Source organism: Lepidochelys kempii, chromosome 6 (assembly GCF_965140265.1).
Source record: "Lepidochelys kempii isolate rLepKem1 chromosome 6, rLepKem1.hap2, whole genome shotgun sequence".
In the NCBI taxonomy this organism is placed as follows: domain Eukaryota; kingdom Metazoa; phylum Chordata; order Testudines; family Cheloniidae; genus Lepidochelys; species Lepidochelys kempii.
In genome coordinates, this window is record NC_133261.1 from 36,047,970 (window position 1) to 36,073,008 (window position 25,039).

The 25,039-nt window shown below is 40.9% G+C and overlaps 1 protein-coding gene across 6 annotated transcripts in view; it reads right to left on the bottom strand.

The window, feature by feature from the left end:
- The window catches only part of SBF2 (SET binding factor 2), a 559,107-nt gene that overhangs the window by 39,946 nt on the left and 494,122 nt on the right, over positions 1 to 25,039 (bottom strand). For 4 of the 6 annotated variants that reach the window (XM_073347555.1, XM_073347557.1, XM_073347559.1 and 1 more), the window contains exons 29-33: positions 24,413 to 24,508; positions 17,121 to 17,305; positions 13,706 to 13,882; positions 6,794 to 6,895; positions 5,361 to 5,546 (exon numbers count right to left, since the gene is read on the bottom strand). In XM_073347555.1, the coding sequence (XP_073203656.1) occupies positions 5,361 to 5,546; positions 6,794 to 6,895; positions 13,706 to 13,882; positions 17,121 to 17,305; positions 24,413 to 24,508 (746 nt within the window). Of the gene's footprint in view, positions 1 to 5,360; positions 5,547 to 6,793; positions 6,896 to 13,705; positions 13,883 to 17,120; positions 17,306 to 20,158; positions 20,231 to 24,412; positions 24,509 to 25,039 lie in introns of all 6 variants that reach the window. The other 2 variants (XM_073347560.1, XM_073347556.1) reach the window with 2 other exon arrangements.

The window sequence follows — 25,039 nt, forward strand, 5'->3', positions numbered from 1 at the left end:
ACATAGCACAGGGACAAAAGAACTGATCCCCACAGGCCCCCACTAAAGAAACACCCATTCAGTGATGATTCCCCATTTACAATTACACTTCAAGATCTATTGGTTATCCAACTTTTATTCCATTTAATGTGTGCCATGTTAATTTTATATCTCTCTAGATTTTTAATCAAAATATCATGCAGTACCAAGTCACATGTCTTAAGGAAGTCTAAGTATATTACATCAATGCTATTACCTTTATCAACCAATTTGTAATCTCATCAAAAGCGATGTGTTAGTTTGACAGGATTTATTTTCTGATAACCCCATGTTGATTGGCATTAATTATATTACCCTTCTTTAATTCTTTATCAGTTGAATCCTGTATCAGTTGCTCCTGCTCCTGTTTAGGAGGTGATCTTTGTTGAAAGCAGTGCCGGGGTCTCATAGTCTGCGGCCCAAAAGTACAGATCACAGGAGCCCCAGTATGGCCAGTGGGTGGGATCGTAACAATAAGGCAGCAAGGAGGGGAGTACCATTGGTCACTAGCCCAACAGTTTGGGTCATGAGGACTTGGAGGCATCCAGGAGGCTCTGGAAGCCCTCTCTGGGATCAAGTCTTGTTTCTGAACCACTGGAGTAAGGGTTGTTTGACTATTGGTGGATCTGATGGTACCATGTGTTTTAAGACCATACGGCCAGAGGCAGGAATGGGCGAATAAGATACTGATGGCGTTGGAGCACTTTTGGCATGACTGTTGCTCAGGATTGGTAAATGATGTGCTGATGGTGCAAGGATAGAATTGGGTCAGAAAAACTGGTGATCTGGGATGTGTGTATATCACCAGATCCTTGAGAAGGGTATATCAAGGCCTAACGAGAGGAGAGCTGGCAGGAGTCTTGGATATGGATGGATCCATCAGTGTGAGTTTGGATGCAGCAGTATTTGTACTGTGCAGTATCATCAGTGCGGACAGTGAAAGTTCCCTTGTGTGGTGCAAGGGTCACTCCTGCCCCTGTCATAGATGGCTTCGGAATGGTGGTAACTCCCAGTTCTGTTGATACCAATCCATGCTTCCTGTGAGCTCTGGGTTGAACCCAACTTGTGGCACAGAGAAGAGGAGAAGCAGGCTTTTTCTTAGACGATGTATGGCGTGGTTTGTCCCTCTTTCAATGAGGGTGTTTATCTTTACCCTCCTCCTGCCTCCATTTAGTGGAGTCCTTGGGTCTGCTGGAGGATTTCCAGCTAGAGAGCGCTGGTGCCAGTGGGATACTACCAGGAGGCTCATGTCAGTGAGATGGGGATCAGGAGGGGGGCAGGATCAGACTGGGGCTTCAAGGACATCTCCATTAAATATCTGAACTCTTGAGACTGCCTAGTACAAGGGGAAACGAGCAACAAATATAACTTTTTTAAGGAATGTGCGATTCCTCAAGGTATTCCACAGGCAGCTCTAGCAAGGGTCACTAATCAGAAAGAACCAGAGACATGACAGACAGGGCTTGAAGCTTGAAACCTTGGGCATACCAAATGGTGGGAGGACAAAGGGAGGGAACCCCCCAAATCCCAAACTATCTAAGAAAAAAGATTTACAAAACTATTTTCAGAGCCGAAGTTTGAGCAGTAACACTGGAAAGGCTATGCACAGCTAAGGGTTCTGTCCCAGGCTGGGAGTGGTGGAAAGGAACAGGAAAAGCCATTGGTCTATGCCACCCCTTTTGAGTCTCTCAAGGAAGAAACTGGCCTTGGGCCCAAGGGGTGGGCTCCCCAGAAGTTCTACCCCAGCCTACAGCATGGGATTCACATGGGCCAGATAGTTCTGTTTCCCCACGGGATGTATTGGCTCAGTATATGAGTAGCCATCCTGAAAGGGAAGGTCTGTTACAGAGGGGCAGCACAACCAGAAAGCTGGGCCCAAAATCCCCTTACAGAAGTGGTTCTCTACCAGGGGTCCGGGGCCCCCTGGGGGGCTGTGAGCAGGTTTTAGGGGAGGCACCAAGTGACTTTACAGAGTTATATGGTGGCAAAGATGGACACCAGGGTACTATCTCCAGGACAGTCCAAGTGAGTATCCAGATAGAACGTTTCCAGACCCACCCCCCCTTCCATGTTCAAAGTGAGCCCCACCATTTTGGGGCCATCCCAAGAGAGCGTCAATGTGACTGACGCTGTCCTGACTGGAGTATCCAGCAGTGCCACAATGGAGCCAAAGCACCAAGCCTCTCTGAGGCAACTGTCCCAGGGCTTTGCAGGAGGCTCCCAGGCTCCTGCTCTCCATCCCCACCCCTGTGAAGAGCAGGAACAAAAGACTGAGGCTGCTGATTTTGCTTCCCCAGCAGCAGCAACCCAGGGATGATCACAAGCTGCTTCCTTCCTCTCGCTCTCTCAGTGGGTGGAGAAAGAAGGAAGGAATCACAGCCTGGAAGTCCTGGGGCGGGAGCCTGCAAAGCCCCTGCTATTGCCCCATGCCCGGGATCCCTCGCTAGCAGCAGCCCTGCCTGAACAGGCAGGGAGAGGGACAGCCCCGGGGTGGGGCGGAGGACACTTGCCCCCCAGCCCAGCTGACACCCCTAGGCTCCCTCCCGCATATGCCTTGAGCTGGGACTTGGAGACCTTGTCGCTCTGGTCCAGGTCCAGGGCGGTGAAGGCGTGCCAGATGGCCTTGAGCAGCTCCTCTTTGAGCCCCCCCATGGCCAGCCTGCCCCCAGGCCGCTGCGCCCCAGCCGCCCCGTCCCCTGCTGGTCCTGCTGCAGCTCGCATCACTCCACCCCTCTCCGCCGCTGGCAGCCAACCAGGCCCAGCGGCGCGGGGCAGGGCTGCGCCCTCCGGGGCAATAGGAAGTGATTGAGCCCTGGGCAGCTGCAGGCTGAGGATCGTGCGCGCCCCGCTCCACCTCTCCCTAACCCCTTGCATAAAGCAGCCCCAAGTTGGGCCAGCCCCTGCTCCCAGCACCCCTCCCCCCCGCAGCAGGCTGGAACCGGCCCCTGAAAGGCGAAGTCCTGCTGGCCCTCCTCACCCTGCCCTCCAACCCTGAGCTGCCTGCGGGGCCGCACAGCAGGCTCGGGCCCCACACATGTAGCCCAGGTGGGCAGTTGGGCCAGTCGGTAATTATCACAGTGAAACGTGAGGCCCCGATCCTGGCAATGTTCCCAGCTGGGGCTGAGCACAGGAATGACATTGTCCTGGGGCAGAAGTGGTTGCAGGCTCAGGGCCTTGTTTTCTGTAATGTCTTTCAAATTAAACATGTAGCCCCAAAATGCTTTATAGCAGTGGTTCTCAACCAGAGGTCCCAGGCCCCCTGGGGGGGCCGTGAGCAGTTTTAAGGGGGTCCGTCAAACAGGGCCAGCATCAGACTCACTGGGGCCCAGGGCAGAAAGCCAAAGCCCCACGGGATGGGGCTGAAGCTCGAGCCCCTGAGCCCCACCACCTGGGACAGAAGCCGAAGTCTGAGCAGGTTAGGTTCATGGGGCTCCCTGTGGCATGGGGCTTTTATATGGAGAAAATCTGTTTTTGTGACACAGGTGGGCCGTGGAGGTTTTATAGCATGTTGGGGGGAGGGGCCCTCAAGAAGAAAAGGATTGAGAACCCCCGCCTTACAGAAATTTCTAGCATTGGCTGCATCTGGGCTGTGATGGGGGAGGAGGGGATGCCTCAGAGCCAAGTTCTTTTCCAATCCTGCCTGCCTTCTTGTCTCCTTTGCTGCTGGATCGAGAAGGGGGCTGAGGTAACCCTGTTTGACCTGAGTTGCCTCTTGTCTAGCAGATCAGCTTCTTGAATCTTTCTTGCTTTCTCTCCTGCTTGCGGAAGGGGGCAGACAACCCCACCTAGATGGGGCTGAGAGAGAGAGAAAATGGGTCCTGCCCACAGAACTGGTTGAGCTCCCCAGTGAGATACTTGTTAAGGGGCAGCAGGAGACACAGACCCTTCCTTTTGTCTCTGGCTTTTCTCAGCCTAGCTCACTTCATGAAGCCTGTAGCAGCCCCAAAAAATCAAATACAGTCCTGGAACACAGCTGGGAATGAGATAGGCACATTACTGAGCTGAAATGTAGACTAAAATTTGAAATAAAAACTGGAATTTCCCTCAGAAAAGCTCTGCAGCAGGATGGGCTGGCTGAGCTGCCAGCCACCCAAAGCAGAAAAAAGTAAAGGAACTTCAGGACATGGGGCATTCCCCTGCTGTCAGTGACTGACAAGTCTGGTTTTGCCCCAAAAGACGCAAGCTGGCTGAAGTACAATTGTAATAGATCTGTGGACCTTAGCATGAAGCAGAAATGAAGTAACAGACTGGAGGGAGATAAGAGAGAATGCTCCCCCCACTAACTGTAACAGACTGAAGTTTTACTGAAAAACCACCAACTCTATAATTATTGTACAGTAACTCCATGGCTGCGATTCTGGGAGCTGTTCCCCCCCCCCCCGGCCAGGCAGGGCCACCCGGAACACAGGGCCCTGGGTTAAGGGCGGCCCCGGGGCTGCAACTCTAAAGCCCCTTTTGGAATGCCACCTGCACCTCCCCCTTGCTCCCCTGCCCAGCACGCCCCCTCCCCATCGCGGGTGTGTGTGTGCTGGGCACCCTGTGTTTATTGGTAAATCCGCCCTTGCCTCCCTCCCAGTTCTTAGGACTTTCTGGGAGGGAGGGGGGGAGCGGAGATGTGGAGCTTCCCTGCTCCCTCCCTCCCAGAAAGTCCTAAGTGCTGCCAAACAGCTGTTTGGCAGTGGGGGAAATGCTGGGAGGGAGGTAGAGAAGAGGAACTTGTGCAATGCTCCCTTGTAAAGTCGCTACTCTTCCACAGAATCCTACAAGCAGTGGACAGAGCAGGCAGCCAAACAACGTTATAAGGAAGCATTGCACAACTTTAAACGAGTATGTTTCCTAATGGAGTAGTGACGTAACTTGGAAACAACATTAAGTGGGAGGACGTTAAGTGAGGAGTTACTGTATAAGCTTCTTCTGCTTCCAAAACTGATGGAGTGAATAGTCTCCCCAGAGTTACCTGGAAAGAGAAGAGTTGGCTGCCGCATATGCTGCCATTCTCTTTGTAGAAAATGAATGTACTCTCTGCACCTGCTCAGTAAATATAAACTCGGAAGCTTGCCTCTAACTCACAGAGCTTCTATTTGAAATCCCTCTGTAAATCACCTTATATGATCCACAATACCAGCTACTACTATTTAGCAGGGACAATGTATGTTCTATCTTTCTACCAATAGCTTCACTATTTTCCTTCTCTTTCCTGCAAAAAGGGCAATCTTCTCTCGTAAGAGTGAAGGGAAAGTCCCTATTTCTTTTTCAATGCATTATTTATTAATAGCTCCACAATGATGGCCTTACGCATCCATTTTCTAAACACTGAATAGGCACAGATTTGTTATTCTTACCTGGTGCACACAGTCCAGGAACTGTAAGAAAATGGGAGCAAATCCACTACCCTGACAATTGAGGGTCACATTACTACGCTGATTGAACTTATGACCAAAAGAGAGCCACTCTTTTTCCACTAACATTCGGAAGCCTTCAAGTGTCCTGTAGAATGGATCACTGAGTAATTGCACTAGAGACACCACCTAGATCACAAAACAGAGTGCACTGGCATTAATATTAGATATATCATGTTCAACAAACTGAAATGTTCTAAACTTGTTTTTATGAAATACTGCAAGGCATCAAAAGCATTAAAATAAATTAAGTTATAAATAACTGGGGAAGTTACTAGATAAGTGATTTACAAAGGCAGAAATAATCCAAATTTGGATAAGAGCAAGTTTCATACAAAAGAGCTTCAACTAAAGTGAGGTTTTACTGAATTTGGGGGAAAAAAGCAAATTCAAGTGATTACTGAATTTGGAAATCACTACGCTATTTACCAAATTTAAATTAAAAGCATTATCAACAGACAAAAATGACAAACATTTAGAAAATGGGCGCTGGCCATCTCAGCTGGCAGAGGATTGCAGAAAAGGACCTGGAAGGTGGTCGACTATACCCTCTGGAGTGATGCCATGTTGCCTGCAGCCCTTCCTTTATCAGCCATTAGGTGGTGGTTAAAAGACAGCACTGGGCAGAAATGGGTCTCTTCCTGCTCTGTCTATACATCTATCCCTCCACTCCTCCCTTATAATTTAAAAATGGCTGAGTAGACGGTGTTAAGTTTCAATTGTGCTTTTGTTTGTACGGAGCTATGAGTTATGTGTCAGGTTCTCAAACGATTTGATGGAATTATTGATTTGCTGTATGTACCTTTTGGATTATGATGCATTTACACAGGCACAATCTACTCACTGAATGAGCTCAGCTGTTGCTTTTCATTTAATGCCTGGTTTGTTTCACAAGATCTATACTTTGGTAATTTGTCCTGGAAGCAGATGCTACAGGGTCGGAACTGTGTGTGTACATGGCAAAGAGTCTCTCGAACACACAGTGGTAGAGCTAAGGGCATAATGCCCATCAACTCACCTTGTGTGCCAAAATGTGTTTCAGCCACGAAGTTAAGCAATTTCTAGTCGTGAATTTTAGCCTTTCCTCATGAAGTAGTCTGCACAGGGCTGCAGACCTTGGTTAGGCCCTTGAATTGTGCAGGGCCATCAAGACCTTGGGTGAAAGCATACGTTTTGACTGCTTGTTCTGGATTTGAAAATCAAAATGGATGAAGAGTGACAGATCAGGTAGCCCTTGCCTTTTCCCTGCTGCCAGGACAGGTTGCGTTTAGGAATTTGTTGTTTAAAGTTATAAGAAAATTACAGCTACTTGGCCAAAACCTAATGCCTGGTGTTTACTAGCCCCCACCATTCACAAATTTGTAATAGCAGCTTACCTGTGCAGTAATATCCCAACCATCTTCCAAACAAACCATAACTGAAGAACCATTCTCAAGGAGCTCTGATATGACCACTCCCAATTGCATTATCCTGTGAAGCTACATAATATAAAAAAATTAGTAACATACTAAAAGTGCAGAATTCATCTGTTAATATTGCCAAATTCTTATAGATTCATATCATACCATACCATTGATGATTTAAACTATAAATATTAAATATATTAAATGCATGTTATATATATTAATAAATAAATATTAAGCCATTTATTTATTTAGGAAGTTTAAAAGGTTTACAAATCCTTGCCAGGTAAATATCAGAGACAAAACAATAATCATTATATCAGTGAAACATACAGTAATATAATCATCATAATTCTATTTAACAGAATGTTACCATATTATTGAGTAAGCATCTTTATACTACCTATATCATATTTCTAGTGATTTTATTAAATTGTGTGGAATCTCTGATCACGCATATTTAACAAATCCACTGTCTGTCAAATGTTAATATTCAAAGAAGTTGGATATGTGCTGTTTTTTCTGCAGGTGAGTGTACTTTGAGTATTGAATAAATGGTAACCAAATATTTAAGTATCTATTTTACTGGGTACGTAACTGGTGAGTTAACCTGTCTTTAACAATATCTACAGAGAATGTCGACTGTTCAAACTCTTCAGAATTTCAAATTTTTTCATTTAGAAAGCAAGTTTCTGTCTTATGGAAATAGATCAAATCTTCTCCCTCTTATATTTTGTTTTTGGCCAGGCTGGCTGGGATGCAGGCAAGTATATGCTCAAGTATTCATTATGGTACTAGCTCTACAAACACTTACGCACAGTTGTAACTTTACCCCCATGAACAGTCCTATTGATTTCAGTGTGACTTCTTATGGGATTATAATTACATGTGTGCTGAAGAGTGTTTGTAGGACTGAAGTCTCTTTCTTGTTATCAAGCTCATATTTTGTGAACATTTTCCTGACTGATGTGATGCATAACAATTTTATTCCTAAAAATGAGAAAAATCTCTGTTTTCAGTTTCTACCATTTGTATGGTAATCCAAGATCAAATGTCACAGTAGAACATACTTGTGTAAGCAGCTTTAATGTAGGCCGAACATGGCTATTTCAGTTTTCAACAGTAGGAACCAATTGCATGTTGTATTGGACACAACCCAAACAAGGTTAAAATTAACAGTGAAAAGTCTCAAAGCTTGAAAGTGAGGAATGGAAAAGATGTTGACACTGTTACAGGGAAGAAAGCAATGTAGGTGCAAAGACACAATATAAGACAAATCTAGGTTCATGGATGAAAAAAAACAAAAAAAGAATCAGCTGCAAAAGGAGAGTACAAGAGAAAGGACTCAGGGAGAACAGAGTGAAGGTGGAGAAAGGAAGTGAAAGACAGAGTCTGCCTTAGAGACTCCCAAACAAGGATATAACTTTAGAAAATTCATCTTTCTACCAGTCTTCTGAGCCTTTATTAAATAGTATTTATTTTGTTACTACAAGATGTAAAAGGGAAAAATACATATACTACAAAAGTATTTAAAATACTTATGATACAGAAATGCAAAACTGTTACTTACCTCCTTGTAATTGTTGTTTGAGATGCGTTGTATGTCTATTCCACTGTAAGTGTGTACGTATCTCATGCATGGGTGATGGAGAGTTTTCCCTAGCAGTACCTGTAGGGGCAGCTACACACGCATCTTGGCTTCCCTTTGATTGGAGCCCAGGGATATAACGGGTAGAGCAGCCCTACCCCTCCTTTATTTTTTTTCATACCAGAAACTTAGATGATAGACTCTGATGAGTTGGGGGAAAGGATGGGTTGTGGAATGGACATATAAAACACATTTTGAGAACAAGTTACAAGAAGGTAAGTAACCATTTTTCTTCTTTGAGTGATTGTGTATTCCACTGTAGGTAACTCCAAGTTGTTTCTCAATGGAGGTGAGGCTAGGAGTCTCTTCTGAAAAGGGGCTGTAGGACTCCTTTCCCCACATTCATATCATGCTGTGATGCTGCAGTAATTGCATAATGGCTAGCAAAAGTATGTACAGAGGACCATATCACCACTCTACAACTGTTAACAATAGGAACATTTAAAAAAGGGGAAAAAGGAGGAGTCAGGGAACTACAGACCGGTCAGCCTGACTTTGCTCTAGTAGCTTCCCAGGTATCAATGTATAAAACATTCAATTTATGACTACCTGAAGGATGAAGGGGTGATCACTAGCAGCCAGCATGGATTTACTAAGAACAAATCATGCCAAACCAAATTGATTTCCTTCTTTGACAGGGTAACTGGTTTGATCAATAGGGAGAATGTGGTAGACATAATATACCTGGACTTCAGCAAGGCTTTTGACACAGTCCCGTGTGACATGATGATAAGTAAGCTGGAGAAATGCAGGCTCAGCAGAACTACCAGAAAGTGGATACATAATTGGTTAAACAACTGCAAACAAAGAGTAACTATTAATGGAAAGATGTCTGATTGGAGGGGGTATCAAGTGGGATCCCACAGGAATCTGTTCTGGGTCTGGTGTTGTTTAATATCTTTATTAAGAATCTGGATGTCGGAATAGAGAGATAACTGATCAAATTTGGAAGGGAACGGAAAGGAAGAGGGAGATCCGAACTGGTAGATATGCTGTTCTTGACAGAGGAGTCAAACATGCTGCTCCAAGGCCTGAGGCTGCCTGGAAAAAGCAAGTGAGGAAGTAGAAGGAGGAGGCCTCCTCCTCTGTGCTCTGTGGTTGCATCTAGACTGTAACGAGGATGAATAGTGCATGGTTACTGCCATCATCATGACGCTCACAGCAGAGTCTGCTGCTTCCAAGAAAGCCTTCAGGGCCAATCGAGAGACCAGATGACCTTCCGCTAAGATGGCTTGGAATTCATCCCATTCATCTGGCAACTTATTTATAAATTTAGACATTGCCTCCCAAGTCTAATAGTCATACCAGGCCAACAGGGCATGGTGCCTGACAATTCTAAGTTGTAATCAGCAGCTGAATAAACCTTCCTTCTAAAGAAGTGTAGCTTTTTTGCATCCTTTTCTTTTGGGGTAGCTTAGCTTGACTTTGGCAATGTTTTTCATTTACTCCAGCTACCACCAGTGAATCTGGTACAGGATGTAAATAAAACTGTTCAAAACCTTGGGAAGGAACCTCATATTTCATTGGGTATGCTTGGCTACAAGGGGTACAGAGAATTAAGTTTGCTAGAGTGACTTAATAGGCTGCATTATTGCCTAGCTTACAGGGAGGGCTCCCTTCCCTGCTTGTAGTTGTGTGTACAATATAAACAAGTTTGTGAAGGTTTTCCTCCATCTGAATACCTAAAAGCGGGATCAGGTTCTCAATGACACCCTGGACTCTTTACAGTGGGAAGTGTAAGAACCCACTTCTGACTCTGATGAGGAGTGTAAGTACTCTGAAGGCGAGAGTGGAGCAGTACTGGGAAGAGTCATTGGAGACTGGTACCAAGATCTGCACCAAGATAACAGAACTGGTGGCAGTATTGGTGTCTTCCTAGCTCTTGGTACCAAGTGTTGTTGAATACGTATCAGAGACCTAAATACCATTGTTGACAATACTGACAAGATGGTACCATCCCTGAGACCACGGGTGTTGAAGCAGACACCAATGCCAGTGCCAAAGTCTGCCCAGTTTGCACTGGTACTGATAGAGGACGTTCCCCTAGAGTAAATGGGGAATCCAGTACTGAAAGGCAGCTGCAAAGGCCTCTGGCATTGTTGATACTAAGGGCAGGTCTGCCCTAAAAGCACTACATCGATGCAACTGCACCGCTGTAGCGCATCTAGTAAAGACACTCTATGTCAATGGGAGAGCGCTCTCCTGTTGGCATAATTGCTCCACCTCTGCGAGAGGTTGACGTATGTTTCCCGCTGACATAGCACTGGTGTAGACAGCACTTAGGTGCTGTAACCTGCATCGCTCAGGGGGGTGGCTTTTTCACACCCATGAGCAATCTAAGTTACATTGACTCAAGCAGTAGCATAGACCTGCCCTAAGAGAGGAAGTTGTATGACACTCAGAAGCAGTGCCAGATCCTTCACAAGTCCCTGAAGCAGCAGTCTATCTCCATGGTAGGTACTGGAGCCAACAACTCCAGTCTATGACAGCCACTATGAGATGGTCCCAGGCTGAGTCTATCCAGAGGGCATGATCTACATTTGGTACCAGAGTAGCTTACTCCTGCCAACAAGGAGTCTGGTACTGAGGACTCAAAGGTAGCTGAAGCAGTCTTTTGAGGTTTGAGAGGTCAAGGGTGTCCTGAGCACTTGTGCTTCCTTGGAGATGGCTCTGGTGAAGATCTCTGTCTGTGTCAGATGGCAAGGCTGGGGGGGAGCACTTGTTGAAAGAGTGCTGAATGAGCTCCCTTGAAGAGAGCAAAGATGCCAGGCAAAGAGTGGCAATAGTATCGAAGATGCACTTCTCTCTGCTTCTTCATCCTTGATTTAAATCTGTGGCAGACTGGACACTGGTCCCTTATGTGGCCCTCAGCCAAGCATCTCAAACAGTGAGAGTGAGGATTATTGATGAGCATCGCCTGTGACACCTGGACCAAGGTTTGAAGCCAGGAGATCTTAGCATAAGCCCTTCTACTACTACTGAGACAAAGTTTGCTTGGACAAACTAGTACAATTAGAATATTGAAACAAAATTAAATAAAATAAAGAAAAGTCCAAATGGATGAACTAAACACTAAACACTATGAACTATAACAAAGTATATGCAGGATTTTTGTTTTCTATAACGACAAGAGGGTGTACTAAATGAATAACAACAATGTCCAACTGCCGAAAGAAAGAAGGAACTGAGGGGGGTAGCTTCATCCTTTACACGTTGGCTCTGGGCACAAGGGAAGGCAGGATGCATACATGACCGCCCATAGGTACTGCTAGGAAAAACTCTCCACACCTGTGCACATACCTACAGTGGAACAGATGTATGGAATCACTCAAAGAGGATTAAAAGGTATATTCATCCTCATTTTGAATGCCCAACTTTTTACAATGCTCACATAGTCATTAAGGATTTAGAAAATAATTGCAATTGCAACTGAGACTTGTAATAGATACAATTGAACAGCCCATCAAATAATAAGCAGCAGGGTAGCTGTATGGAAGCCTACGTTATCTTTCAAATTAAAGGAGCCACACGGCAAGCACAATACTTTTAAAATGAAAGCACAACATTATTACTTTAAATTTCTTAATTTGAATCTAATGTGCATTATGCTAACTTAATAAAATACTGTAGTACCCTTCATTTTTTCTTATTTATGTACTTCCATTTAAAGAAGCATTCAAACCTTTTTAAACAGGATTAAAACACAAACTGTGTAATTTATTTCTCTCTTCTCCAGCAGAGGAAAATCCTGTATACTAAAAACAAATCTACAGGATGAAGATCTGAGTTTTCTCATAGGCATGGTCTAAAAATGGCAAATTAAATATAAACTCACATTAGCTTTCCAATTTGTATTTATAACCATACTGTATATTATTTTGGTTTAGCACCATGAAAATGTCTTAATACTGAATTAGGGTAATGTGTGACATTATGATCTAGTCCAAAGCAAGGAAAGCACATCGTTGTTGTGCACCTGGAGCACTACTGTAGGGACATTGTGACTCCCACAATCCCCCCGCTTCTTCAAGGAGGGAACATGCTCTGACAAATCTACACCCAATGTACTGCATATGCACCCCAATATGCTGGTGTAACTATGCTACTGAGCATGTTGGCAGGGAGGAGGAGTCAAGGCTCCACCCCTCCCACATTTTCACCCATCTGAGCAAGGGGGTGGACACAGCAGCTCTATGAAGCCAACTATCTCCCATACACTGGAAGTGCTGGCACAGTGCAAAAACACAATGGAGTAAGGAGGTGTAAGGCATCCGCCCTGCACTGCTACACAGAACAGGCAAAAATATGGGCCTTGGTATGTAATTTCCAGAGTTACTGCATTATTCACTCTTTGTCTGTTTAGAGCATGTGTTCTCCTTGAGAGGCTATCATAACAAAAATGATCTATCATGTTTTATTATATTTTTAAGAGTATTTGTTCAACAACAGCTTCTCAACATAACATCTAGTTGTCCAAAAATGTTCATACTTATTATGATTTACAAAGTGCTTAATTTACCACATCCCCACTCACTTGAATCCCGTAAAAGACATCCCTAATCATATTTTTATTTGGTTAATCTCTGTGACTGTGTGTGTGGGAGGACGAAGGAAAGGGAGAGATTAGTAGAGAATTTCTCAAAATATCAGTTGCACTGAAGGACTTTTATATGAGAGCTTCTCCATGTTTGACTATTAATAGCTCACAGATAGAATAGTTTATCTATTAAATGAAGGTATATACAGAAATGCAGCGTTAGCACACAACGATGAGATGTGATGATATATGAAAAACGGGTGTATGAGTTTTAAAATAAAATTGCCAATTTATTATTCATCTTGCAAAGTTACCTCATTGTTCTACCTTTATATTTTTATCTAACTTTAATGGGAAACAGAAGAATTAAAGTGTGTGCAGTCAAGGCCATAAAAATTAATACAGACAGTAAAAAAGCGAATTTATATTCTGGCATTTTGTTCCACATTATAAGGAACAATGAATTACACTGTCTAGTTGTCAAATATATCTCACATCAATAACTCCTAATGCTGTATTAAAATAATAGTTAATGTCCGTATAATGCTATAACTGATTTCATGCAATGGAATTACAAGGAACAAAGAGAAAGGTTTGTTGGTTAGAACAACACACATTTCTCTGTCAGCAGAGATCAGAATTTATTCTGGGTAAACCGTACTACATATAAATTTTTAGAAGCATCTACCATATGAATTACCTGTGGGAACCACTCTGATTCACCAAGTGCCTTAAGGAACGTTACTTCAGAATCTGTAGGAATAGTACTGGGAACACAAACCCCCATCATCTTTTTAAAACTAGTTTTCACCTGTCGGATGTCACTGAACTCAACAGCAACAAATTCACAATTCAAAGCAAGATCAAGTTTGAAGCCCTGTGGATGAATAAGACAATGACACATTATTCATTGGAAAAGCATATTTTTCGTGCAAAGTATCTATGTGAGAAAAGATGCTTTCAAAGAGATTGCTTTAATGCTAAGAATTTCCAAACACAATTTACATTTCATTTTTTCCCATAAGAAACTGCCTAGTACAAAATGATTCTTACAACACTCTTGCAAAAGATACCAAAATATACTTCCCCCATCCATCACCCGCAATAAAAATGGATGTTAAATACTTCTATTCTATTCTATGTGAATAGTAAAATAAGGTTAGCATTTAGTAGACCTTCCTAACTCTTTTGAAATGACATTGGACTTCTGTGAACAGGTACAGTATCATTAAAAAATAAAATTATTATTTGATAAATATGAACTTGATGCTTGATTATAAAGTAATTGTTTCAATCAGAATGGGCAATTAATACTTTTTATTTATTAAGTTCAATTGAAGGTTTTGACTTAAATCACCAAACACAAGGGAATTTAATGGTAGATGATTGTCTGTTAGAAGTGATATGTCTAGGTATTCTAGCCGATGGTATGCAAGATTATCTACTCTTCTTGGACTCTTCTAATAGAAAAGCCCAAGAACTGTAGTGTGTGGGTACAGGGCACATCTGCGATAACAGTAATTGGTATTTATAAAGCACTTTCCAGCTTCAAATAACTGATGGGGAACTTAAAGAAAAGACATTTTCTTTGTCAAAGGCTACAAAGAGACCAAAGCAGAATTACTATTCAGAAGTTCCTAGGTCCTAGTCCTGCACTCACACCACAATTCTCTCTCAATATAATCTAAAATGTGTGAGTAATAAAGCTTAGGGTTGGGGAGTGGGACATATTGGTAAGAAGGCTACCTCATTTTTTATCTCATTCCACACCAGTTCATTTGAAACCATTTTTTTTAAACAGACAAGAAAACACAGTTTCTGTCAAGCTAAAACGAACTTCCTGAATAAAGTAAGAAGAATTAAAGATGGATTCCTGTGGTAAAAAAATAAAATAACAAAAGATACAGAGGAGCTGACTCCCCTAAATAATCATTGCAAGCTGAAAAAAAAGGAGTACTTGTGGCACCTTAGAGACTAACAAATTTATTTGAGCATAAGCTTTCGTGAGCTACAGCTCACTTCATCGAGGTAGCTGCATCTACACAAAGCTTAGCTCAACATGTAGCAGAACTGAAAGAATATCTGAGACTCAGACTTGATACAATATCAGAAGATATCTGTGGCCTTTTCAGAGGGGTGCCTGATGTTAAATACCATACTTTGAAAATGAATTACCAAAAAGTGGTACTGAAACTAATGACTTTATGAGTGAAATTATCTCACTGAAAAACAGACTGGAGAATTATGAGGACCTGGAAAATACAACTAGAAGAAATATCTTTTACTGAATAGACAATACTGAAGGCCTGGAAAGGAAAAGTCTGATTAATTTTCTTTAGAAGCTGCTCTGACACACCTAAAATAGGGCCTGCAACTCTCTACACTTGATAAATAGAGAGGTCTCACAGGGTGTCAGGCTGAAAAAGCTGTGAAAATGAGAAACCTACACCCATTAGGCTAACTCATCAGATGGTGTAAATTGTTATAGCTCCATTGTAAAGTCAATGGAACTTGGCTATTTTACACCATCTGAGGATCTGGCTTGTCTTTATGCTGCTAAATTGTAATGATAATATAATGATGCTGAGTGGAGAGCAAGGAAAATGAAACACACTGGCCATTTTTTCTCATTTTTTTGCTAACCTAACCAAACTAATGCTTTATTTAATGGAGTAAAGCAGATTCTCAGGGAAACTAACATTAGAAATGGCATCAAGTACTCAGTTAACTTTACTATGGCCCTGGCAGCTTCTACAATATTTTGCAAGTAACCAACAAAAGCTCAGCAAACACTTCAAACCCCAAGGATAAATTTGACCAACAGTAAAAGTATGGTGTTTTTTAAATTTAAAAGCCAAAGTCAAACAGCTCTCTATTCACAGATACAGATAAATGACAGTTGGGCCACCATAATCTATTAATCACTGTAGGACATTAAAATCAGGACCACTGTTTCTGTGAGCTTCAATATTGAAAGAACATGTAGCGGATGTCCTAAAGATCCAAAATCTGAAGAAATATATGGCTCATGTCATGTCTAAAAGATAATTCAACATAAATAATCTTTTAAGTTAAGTGATTTTATATACCATGGGATGCACTTTAGTTCTCAGATTTACTTTAATATCATGCTATATTGCTTCTTATAATAATTATATCTGTTTATGTATAGTGTGTCATGACTGCTTACTATAGTCAACGGCCAGTCTATAATTTTCATGATTTTGTCTTTTTAAAATGTACTTTAAAAAGAAAAAAAAACATAAAATCTCAATATCAGAACAGCAAAACTTTTTTCCAAAGCTAAAAAATGGCTTTCCTCACTGGCATTAATTTTTTAGCTTTATTATTGAATGCACTGGACTGCATGCTGGTATACAAGTTAATGAATGGAAAGCAGGGACAGTACTAAGGAAAGTGAATTGTCATCAAGGTGAAGGAGATGTAGAGTGATATACCGTATGTGTTTAAGTGAGGGTGCCTGAGTTACATTCATGATGAAAAGTATGGATGAAAAATATGCAGGTGGAGGTTTGTAGCTTCCAGAAAGGTGGCACTAGCTAGATCTTCCAAACATTATTGTCTGCCTCAGATTTCTGGGGATATTAGTGGAATTTTCTGCTTTTTCATGCAAAGCTTTCCATTCCTCCAACATTGTGCATACTCCCAAAGTAGGCTATTTTGAAATTTATCAGCTTTCCTCTATGTCAGCTTTACTTTGTATTTCAAAATCTCCTAACTTGTCTGAGTTTGAGTCTGACCCTTAATGATTATAAAATATAAATGAACACACAGGGAAATAAGTCACTCTGTGGTGAACTGCATCACTGACAATACACTTTGGATTACCTTATCTTGTGCTGGGTTATATTGCATTAAATATTAATACTAATTAAATATTAATTGTACACAGCAACCTTATACATAACAAGACAATAAAAATGTGGATATGTGTCTGCATAGCCAATACTATTCAGAATCTCTATGAGAGTTTACACGTTTAGAAAAGTTACCCATCTGTTGTATCTTGAACATCCTTTTGTTATTTATCTATTAAAACAACTAAACCCAACCAAACAAAAATTCTTTTAATGCATAAGCAAGATAGACATTACCCTTAACTGAGATTTTTCTCCAAATATGTAGAGGGCAGCTTGGCGTTTCAGAAGCTGGTTTTGCAAAAATGAACTGTTATTGTATGATGCTGTGTTATCTTTCCCTGCTAGTCTTGCACCGACATCAATGAATGGCGCTTGAGTGCTGACAAATCGATTGCTAGAACGAAGACTTGCCCATACACCTTTACAAAGATTAAAAATATTACAAAACAATCTCTCTCTCTCATACAAATGAAGTTTTGTAGAATATACACACCGAAGCATGCATACCTAAGTATACTTTTGAAAGTAAGGTGTTTGCACATATCATTTGGATTATTTATAGAATGGAACAAATATCATGTACTGGAAAGAAATAATCCCAAATTGGAATAATTACACAATTAAAATTCTCCAAATTCTCCCAATTAAACTACAGTACAGTAATACAATGTGACATACTGATCAAAACTAGTTGAACATTTAATACTCTACAGACTGATAAACATTGTACTGTATTAATAGTGTTTGCTATAAAAATCTATACATGGTTCTGAGATGAATTACAATTTTCAGATAATTAATATGCATTTAATGAAAGCGCTAAGTGATCTTTTCAGTACTATGGACAAATTTCTATAGCTTTCCTTGCTTCAGGCCTATTGTTTTGGGAGCTTATCTACTAGGAATAGCCTGCTATCACATAAGGTTTTTCCTCAACAACTGAAAGTACCTCATATGAAATAACAGAGTGCCCCATTACTACTTACTGTAATGAAAATATCAGCATAAGCAATCAAAATATTAAACTTCCTGATGTTATTCCATATTTGAGCTTGAATAATAATAATTACAGTATTTAAAGCCACAATCATGGATTATCTTATGAAGCTTAGTATTTAAATATTCAGGCCTACAATGATTTTAAGCACGTCCCTTGTTTTGGGCATATGCCCCACAATTACATTTTGACAGATGTTCGAATGGTCTAGTGTGGAGGTTCTCAATCTTTTTCTTCCGAGGCCCTCCCAATATGCTATAAAAACTCCATGGCCCACCTGTGCCACAATAACTGGTTTTTCTGAATCTAAAAGCCAAGGCCGGCGGTAGGAGTAGCAAGCAGGGCAATTGCCCAGGGCCCCCACGAAGCTACACTGCTCAGTTTTCAGCTTCAGCCCCGGGTGGCGGGGCTCAGGGACCTGGACTTCAGTCCCATGTGGTGGGGCTTTGGCTTTCTGCCCTAGGCCCCAGTGAGTCTAATGCTGGCCCTGCTTGGAGACCCCCCTGAAACCTGGTTGAGAACCACTGGTCTAGTGGTTAGAGCAAAGGTGATGGTGGTGCCTAGAAGATCCTGGCATCATATTTCAATTCTCTCTCTAGTTCACTGTGGGGCCTTCAACAAACCATATCACCTCCATATAAGAAAGCAGCAGTAAATATACAGCAGTGATCAATCTTGCATTGGCAGAGAGACGGACTAGATAACCTAATAAATATTTTCTCTCGCTAATTTATGTGATTCTGTGCCTCAATCAACCAAGCTAGATATCTGGGACAAGATTTTTAAAAAACGACTAGTAATTCTGAATGCCTCAATTTTTGCAACCTGAGACAACTTAAAGGCATCTAATTTTCAGAAGGCGGGTAACTCAGCACTTTCTGAATATTCAATCCCCTTACAGTGTCTGAAGTTTGGAGTTCAAGTTATCGGATGAATTCTATGGTCTATCTTATGCAGTAGGTCAGATTTGATAATCGTAACGGTCCCTTCTTGCTTATAAATCTATGAAGCAGAGCACTTAAAAACTGAGGAATTGAAAATACCTAGTCATCTTTGAAAATCTTGGCCCTGAGATATAAAGAATAAAAAAGAAGGAAAAAAGTCCTCACTAAAACCTAATACTATGTAGTAGCTGAGGCTTCCTGTATAAATAAAATGATAAAAACTGTAGATAGTGATGAGATCCCACTGAGATATCTGAAACAGGTCAGAGTTATTTTTTAAAATAGCACAGTACTTCTAGTCAAACAATAATACTGTAGAGAAATCTCAGACAGGGACTTGCCTTTTTGTACAGCATAGTCTGTCTGCTTGTCTGGCTCACAGCTTTAGATGTGAACAAACAGTAGGAACAAATGAGAAGGGTTTGTTAGGAACTTAAAGTTGATAACAGTCCTCCTTCATAAAAAGCTAGTTGTATGAAGCATCTCACTTATTCAATGATTATCTTTAATGTTAGCTTTTGTTCCATATCTAATATATAACTGAAGTAATAATAATGAAGTTTTCATTACTCAGGAAAGAATCACAGTAGTCATCTAATAATAGAAATAAACTGTTGTTCATTTTTTGTATAAAAGGTTGTAAATTCCCACAAAGAAGATGGACACAGAGACTATATACTAGAAAAATCTCTTTGGATATCAGTCCTATTTTGCAAATGTCAAAGCAGGCCGTGATTATAGCTTGTGGCACATCAAAAGCAACAGAGCCAATTACAAATACATGCAGACTAGTACGTTTACCAGTGATGGGTAACAGTGATTAAAAAGACAAAGTTAATGACTTTCTATTCTATTTGGTATCTAATTTTTGTACCTTATTATTTGTAGTAGACTCTTAGAAGATATGGCTTTCTTCATTCGGTATACATTATGTTTTTACGTATTTCTAGTTCGGCAGAAGCCATTACCTCTCTGTTCATCAACTTTATTGATGATGTTGGCAGGAAAGTTCACAGACTGGATAATAATATTTCTTAAGTTATTCTGCTACTGAATAGTAAAAGTAGCAAATGCTATTTTGGGGAATGGTTTTCTGTTAATTTTTTGGCAAGGATTAATAGATTTTAAAAGGGATATTTAAAATCTGGAGGCCATTCTGTACTAGACAGTACAAATGTTAATGTAAAATTTGCTAAATTGTATGACTAACCACAGTCATAAAACTTTGTTAACGCAGTTAAGATTGCCTAACACTGACACTTGAACATATATGAAAACATAGCACGAGCTATGGAGATGGTAGAATAAAATACACTGCCAGAATACAGTACCTTGATGGACTCTTCCCTTAGCTGCTGATTTGGAATTTGAGTGAGTGAAACATTTATCTCTGTACCCAAGCACTGGTAGATAACAGTACAGACAGAAGGAGGAGGAATGGAATGCACATTGCAGCGAGACAGTCATAGCAAATTGAATAGGAGAAAAGAAAAAGGTTACTTGTCAGTTTCCACTGATGTAGGGTTATATTCAAATAATTTTCAAAAGTACAAGATAACAGGTAGTGTATTTCTTAGTCATTACAAAACAACAGAAAACTAATACAAAATGGAAAAGCAGTACCTACTAATCAAAATAAATAATTTTCAAGGTGTTGCAATAATTCCAAACATGCAGCACAGCCAAGAAGATATGCCATTATATGATAATTCTATCAAATGGAAATTGAGCCATTCAATCAGATTGCTGGATACCTCATTGAAGAACATTACTATTAACATTACTGTCAGAAGCAAGTTTCACCATAAAGCCACAGGTTATTTGTGTAAAGCTGTATCTGCTCCTCTCTGACTGGCTTAAGCACATAATTATTCTGTTCTCCAGGTCTATCAGAATGCAGGACAGCAGTCCTTCCTACCTACCTACCTATCTGCACTTCTAAAGCACAGTATAAGGCATATGCTGTTTAGGAAAATTATCACTCTAAACCACTAACATTCATCATATCAAGGGGAAAATTCTTCCTTCAAGTGCACACTCCTGACTTCCAGAGGGAGTCATGCGTGTGCAACAAAGAGCAGGATTTGGCTCCAAGTGTTTAAATCTACACAAACCATTTGATATAACATAAATGTTATAACAGAACATAATTACAGTAACAACGTCTCCTGCTTTTTCAATAAATGTCTTGGCTTTGACTCCACATTTATTTTCCATAAATATGTCAGTATCTATCTAGCAGCAAGATACCATTATCCTGTGACAACGTTCTATTCCACTAACATTACCTCTTAACTGTTTAAATGCTTGGGGATAAAACCAGATGACAAACACTGTTCCATATAGCCAATTATGCACCACACCATATTTGAGCCAACGTTGAAGACAGTATGAGACACAAAGGTCTGTACTTTGAGTAATATTATGTTTGTTCTGAAAGATATATAAAAAAGCCAAGAAAGCCCTAGTACTGAAGAATTACAGCAAAATGTAACTGATTGGCCATTTACTTTACAACAGAACCACTCTGATTGGATTTTATGTAAACACTTTGTTCTGATATTTCTAGATAACATAATAATGTACAGAGAGTGGATGAGCATAGGTCTGACTCGCATACATTCAGGAGGGCCTGATATTCATATTCAGAACTGTTCTGATTTCAAAAAGGTGGCAGAACATTAGGCTAACCCTGGTATATTTATTCATTTTGATTTAAATAATAAAAAGATGCCTATACACCCTGACATGTAATTAATATTGTGTGCACATACACACAAAATACAGGAAATGTCATTTCCTGCTGGGTCACATCATAGTAGAACACAGCTTTTGGGCCCCATATGTATGATGTCCAGGAAAAATAAGGAACTGGAAGAAGGGACCACGCTCAGAAACTCAGCAATGCTGCTAATAACAGAAGTGTATTCACCTACAATTCTGGACAGTGTACTGCGTAATCCTATTATTAAATGGATTCTGCACTGCTTGGGCTGTTGGCTGAGACAGACTGACTCACTGTTGACTAGTAGTATATGGTATTTATTTTTGGGTTACCCAGTGGAACATAAAAGAGAGGAAAAGGGACAGAAATATTTGCTCCAAAGGCTCTAGAGAGTTGTGTGCATATTATGGTGAATATTAGTTTTATGTATTTTTAATTAAATGTCTTAATTATTAGCATCTCAAAAATACCACCATTTTCTGGCTGCCTTCCTAAGGCAGCCTGCTCTTTTAGTCAGCCAGATGTCCATTGAATCTTACCAGTCTCTGCCCCACACCCACATATTGTGTTGTGACATTGCTTCACAATGGTGCAATCGTAACAAACCATGAAAGAGCATATAAATCTAGCAATAGCAAAATTACATATAAAATCACTGATGGGATAATCTGGATGTCTGTGTTATCTTGTGGGAGCACAGTAGCCCTGCTATCTGGTATGACTGGTGTTTAGTCCCTTATTAGGAGATATTCACTCCAGGGCTTCCTGCCTTAACTGGGGCAGCCATCATTTGACAAACTTGTCACACATTCCTGCATTTCAGCTGGATTCCCTCGTATCTTGCTGAGCTGTGAGCAGACTACAGACATTGGCCCTGCAGTTACACTTTCAGACCACCTAGGGCAGCTGTTGTGTCTGTTGGGCAGACAGTCAGATGGCCCCTCTGTCTCCTCCCTGTGCTGGAACCCAGCAGAGAGAACAGCATAAGGTGTGACCCAACACTGGCCCCACTGGCTCACATATCTCCTAGAGAGTAACCCCAGGCATACATCCCCACTTCCACCTCCATCAACCAGCAACCATCCTACCCTCCTGGTTATATCAGCAACTTTCTCCCCCCCTACCCCCCCAACACTTTCCATACATCCCAGTAACTGCAGACAACCACCAAACTCCCTCTCAGCTATCTCAGCACTGCCATCACAAACACCTCAGTTTCCACTCCTTAGGACTCTCATGCAACCATCAAACAAGCATCCACAGCTAACCCAGTATCCCACCCTCCAGTACCTTATCTACTTAGACAGCCTAGTGCACACACATTTACCCAGCATCCTCAAACAGACACCATCCCAAACCCATCCACTGCAGTACCTCTAGATACTCTCCTACCTACCCCAGGTGCCAGGTTCCGTGCAGCTCCATGGCCTATCACTGCGTGGGACGGTATGTATTCACCAGAAGCATAAGTTTATGGTTATATGAAAATCATTAGCAAATATGCAAATTACCTTCATACATATTTTACTATAAATTGTCATGTATGGAGCTGCACAAAACGTCCTCTCCCTAATTTTCGTCCCATTCCTGTGAGGTTTCTTTTTCTCGTCTCTCCCTCTCCTTTGTCCCGCACTTCACTTCCCCGTATACAGCTCCATGTAGGTTTCCCCTTTCCATTTACCACAGCACTGTGAGACTCCTTCTTCTAATCTCTTCCTCTACCACTTTTGAGTATCTCTCTCTACCAAATTCTCTTTTCTTTCCCCACATAACATTGTTATTTCCCTATCCTCCACCTGTGAAGTTCTTTCCTCTACCACAATCTGGTGCTTCCTCTCTCCCTCACTCCTGCAAGGATGAGTTGAAGGAGCTGCTGAGTGGCTGTTTCACAGGTGGGTAACTGGATGGTTATGGAAACTGATGGAAGATACAAGGAATAATAATACAAGAAAAGCAGTCTCTGGCTGCCTAGCAGCAGTCTTTAGTGGCCACAGGTGGTAACTGCAACACAAACATTTTCCCAATACCAGATACTTGGAATGGAATTGGGACCATTAGCAAATATCCTTGCATCCTCACCTCTATCCTAAAAACATAAAATGAATTTCAGTGCACTGATTTATGCAGCAGCTGTTCAAAATAAAATCACAACAACTGGCTCAAAGCAGAAGAGTCAAAAGGTCTGATTTCACTCCTGACAAATGAAAAAAGTCTGTCTCTGCCTCTTAGCAGCAACCCAAGGCCAACTCCCAGACACGCAGACTCTCAAAGTACCAAGTTAGTAAGGCTATTTATTGTATTAGTATTTTATTTAAACAAAGATCTCTGCATACATACATCTCTCCTTCATACACACATCCCACAAAGTAAAAATGGCAGCTGGAAGTAACTTCAGACTCAGTAAGCTCTCCTTCAGCTCTAACTGGCCCATTTGTACAACCCTATCCATCACTGGCTGTCCTGCTCTGTCCTTAATTTCCCTGGAGTAATATCATTCAGATGCATACATTTGTATATTTATGAGGCATCAAATAATTTTCACCCAACTATTGTGTTGATCTGTAATGTTAGGATTCTAAAGAATTACTCATTCACAACTCTAATGCAAGTCTGAACTTGCTTGGATGCTAACAATATTCTGTTAACAATTAATGGCTATTTACTTACTTAAGCAATAAAAGATACATGTTTTAACTCCATGTGCGGCTGATGAATTAAAGAATTCTAATATGTGTTTTATTATTTTATAATGCAATTAATTCATGTATGAACTAATTGTTTTTATTTCACTACTAACATTTTATTATACATTTTATTTCAGATTATATCAATGACTAGTCTTCGAGCTAGTCTTACTAACCTCCTCGAGCAAAGCTATTGGATAGATTTACATCCAAATGTCCTGGCACTACCTGCTTAACCACAGTGGACATTCTTGAAGCCCTCCTTTCAGTGCCTAAAGTCAGTCAAAAAGAATAAAAGATTAAAAACTACGTCATTCAGACTAACATTACTCAAAACACAAACATGTTCTTTTCATACTGAATGTATTTAATTGCTGCCAATTTTGTACTTTCAAAGTTCCTTAAACTTGTTTTTAGAGATAATGTGTACATTTGCAAAATTATGGAGGGTTACATATGGCTAATGCAATCAAAGTGTTTAATGATAAATGAAGCAAAGCAGGCACAAATTTGGGATGGTGTTACTTTGCAAAAAAAAAAAAAAAAAAAAAAAGCCATTATTTGGATACAGTAAGTCAGTTCCACCAACTGATTAAGCTAAGTAGACAAACTTTTCAAATTGCATGCTCCTGTTTCTAAAACATTATTTGAGTTAGCTTTACATGAAACTGATCAGGGTTCATCACATGATAACTGTAATAGAATACTGACAAATTTCTTAGTGATTTCACTCAGATCTAGCAAAACTAGAGTGTAGTGCAAGAATTTTCAATTTATTTAACTAAAATTATACCTGGAAAACA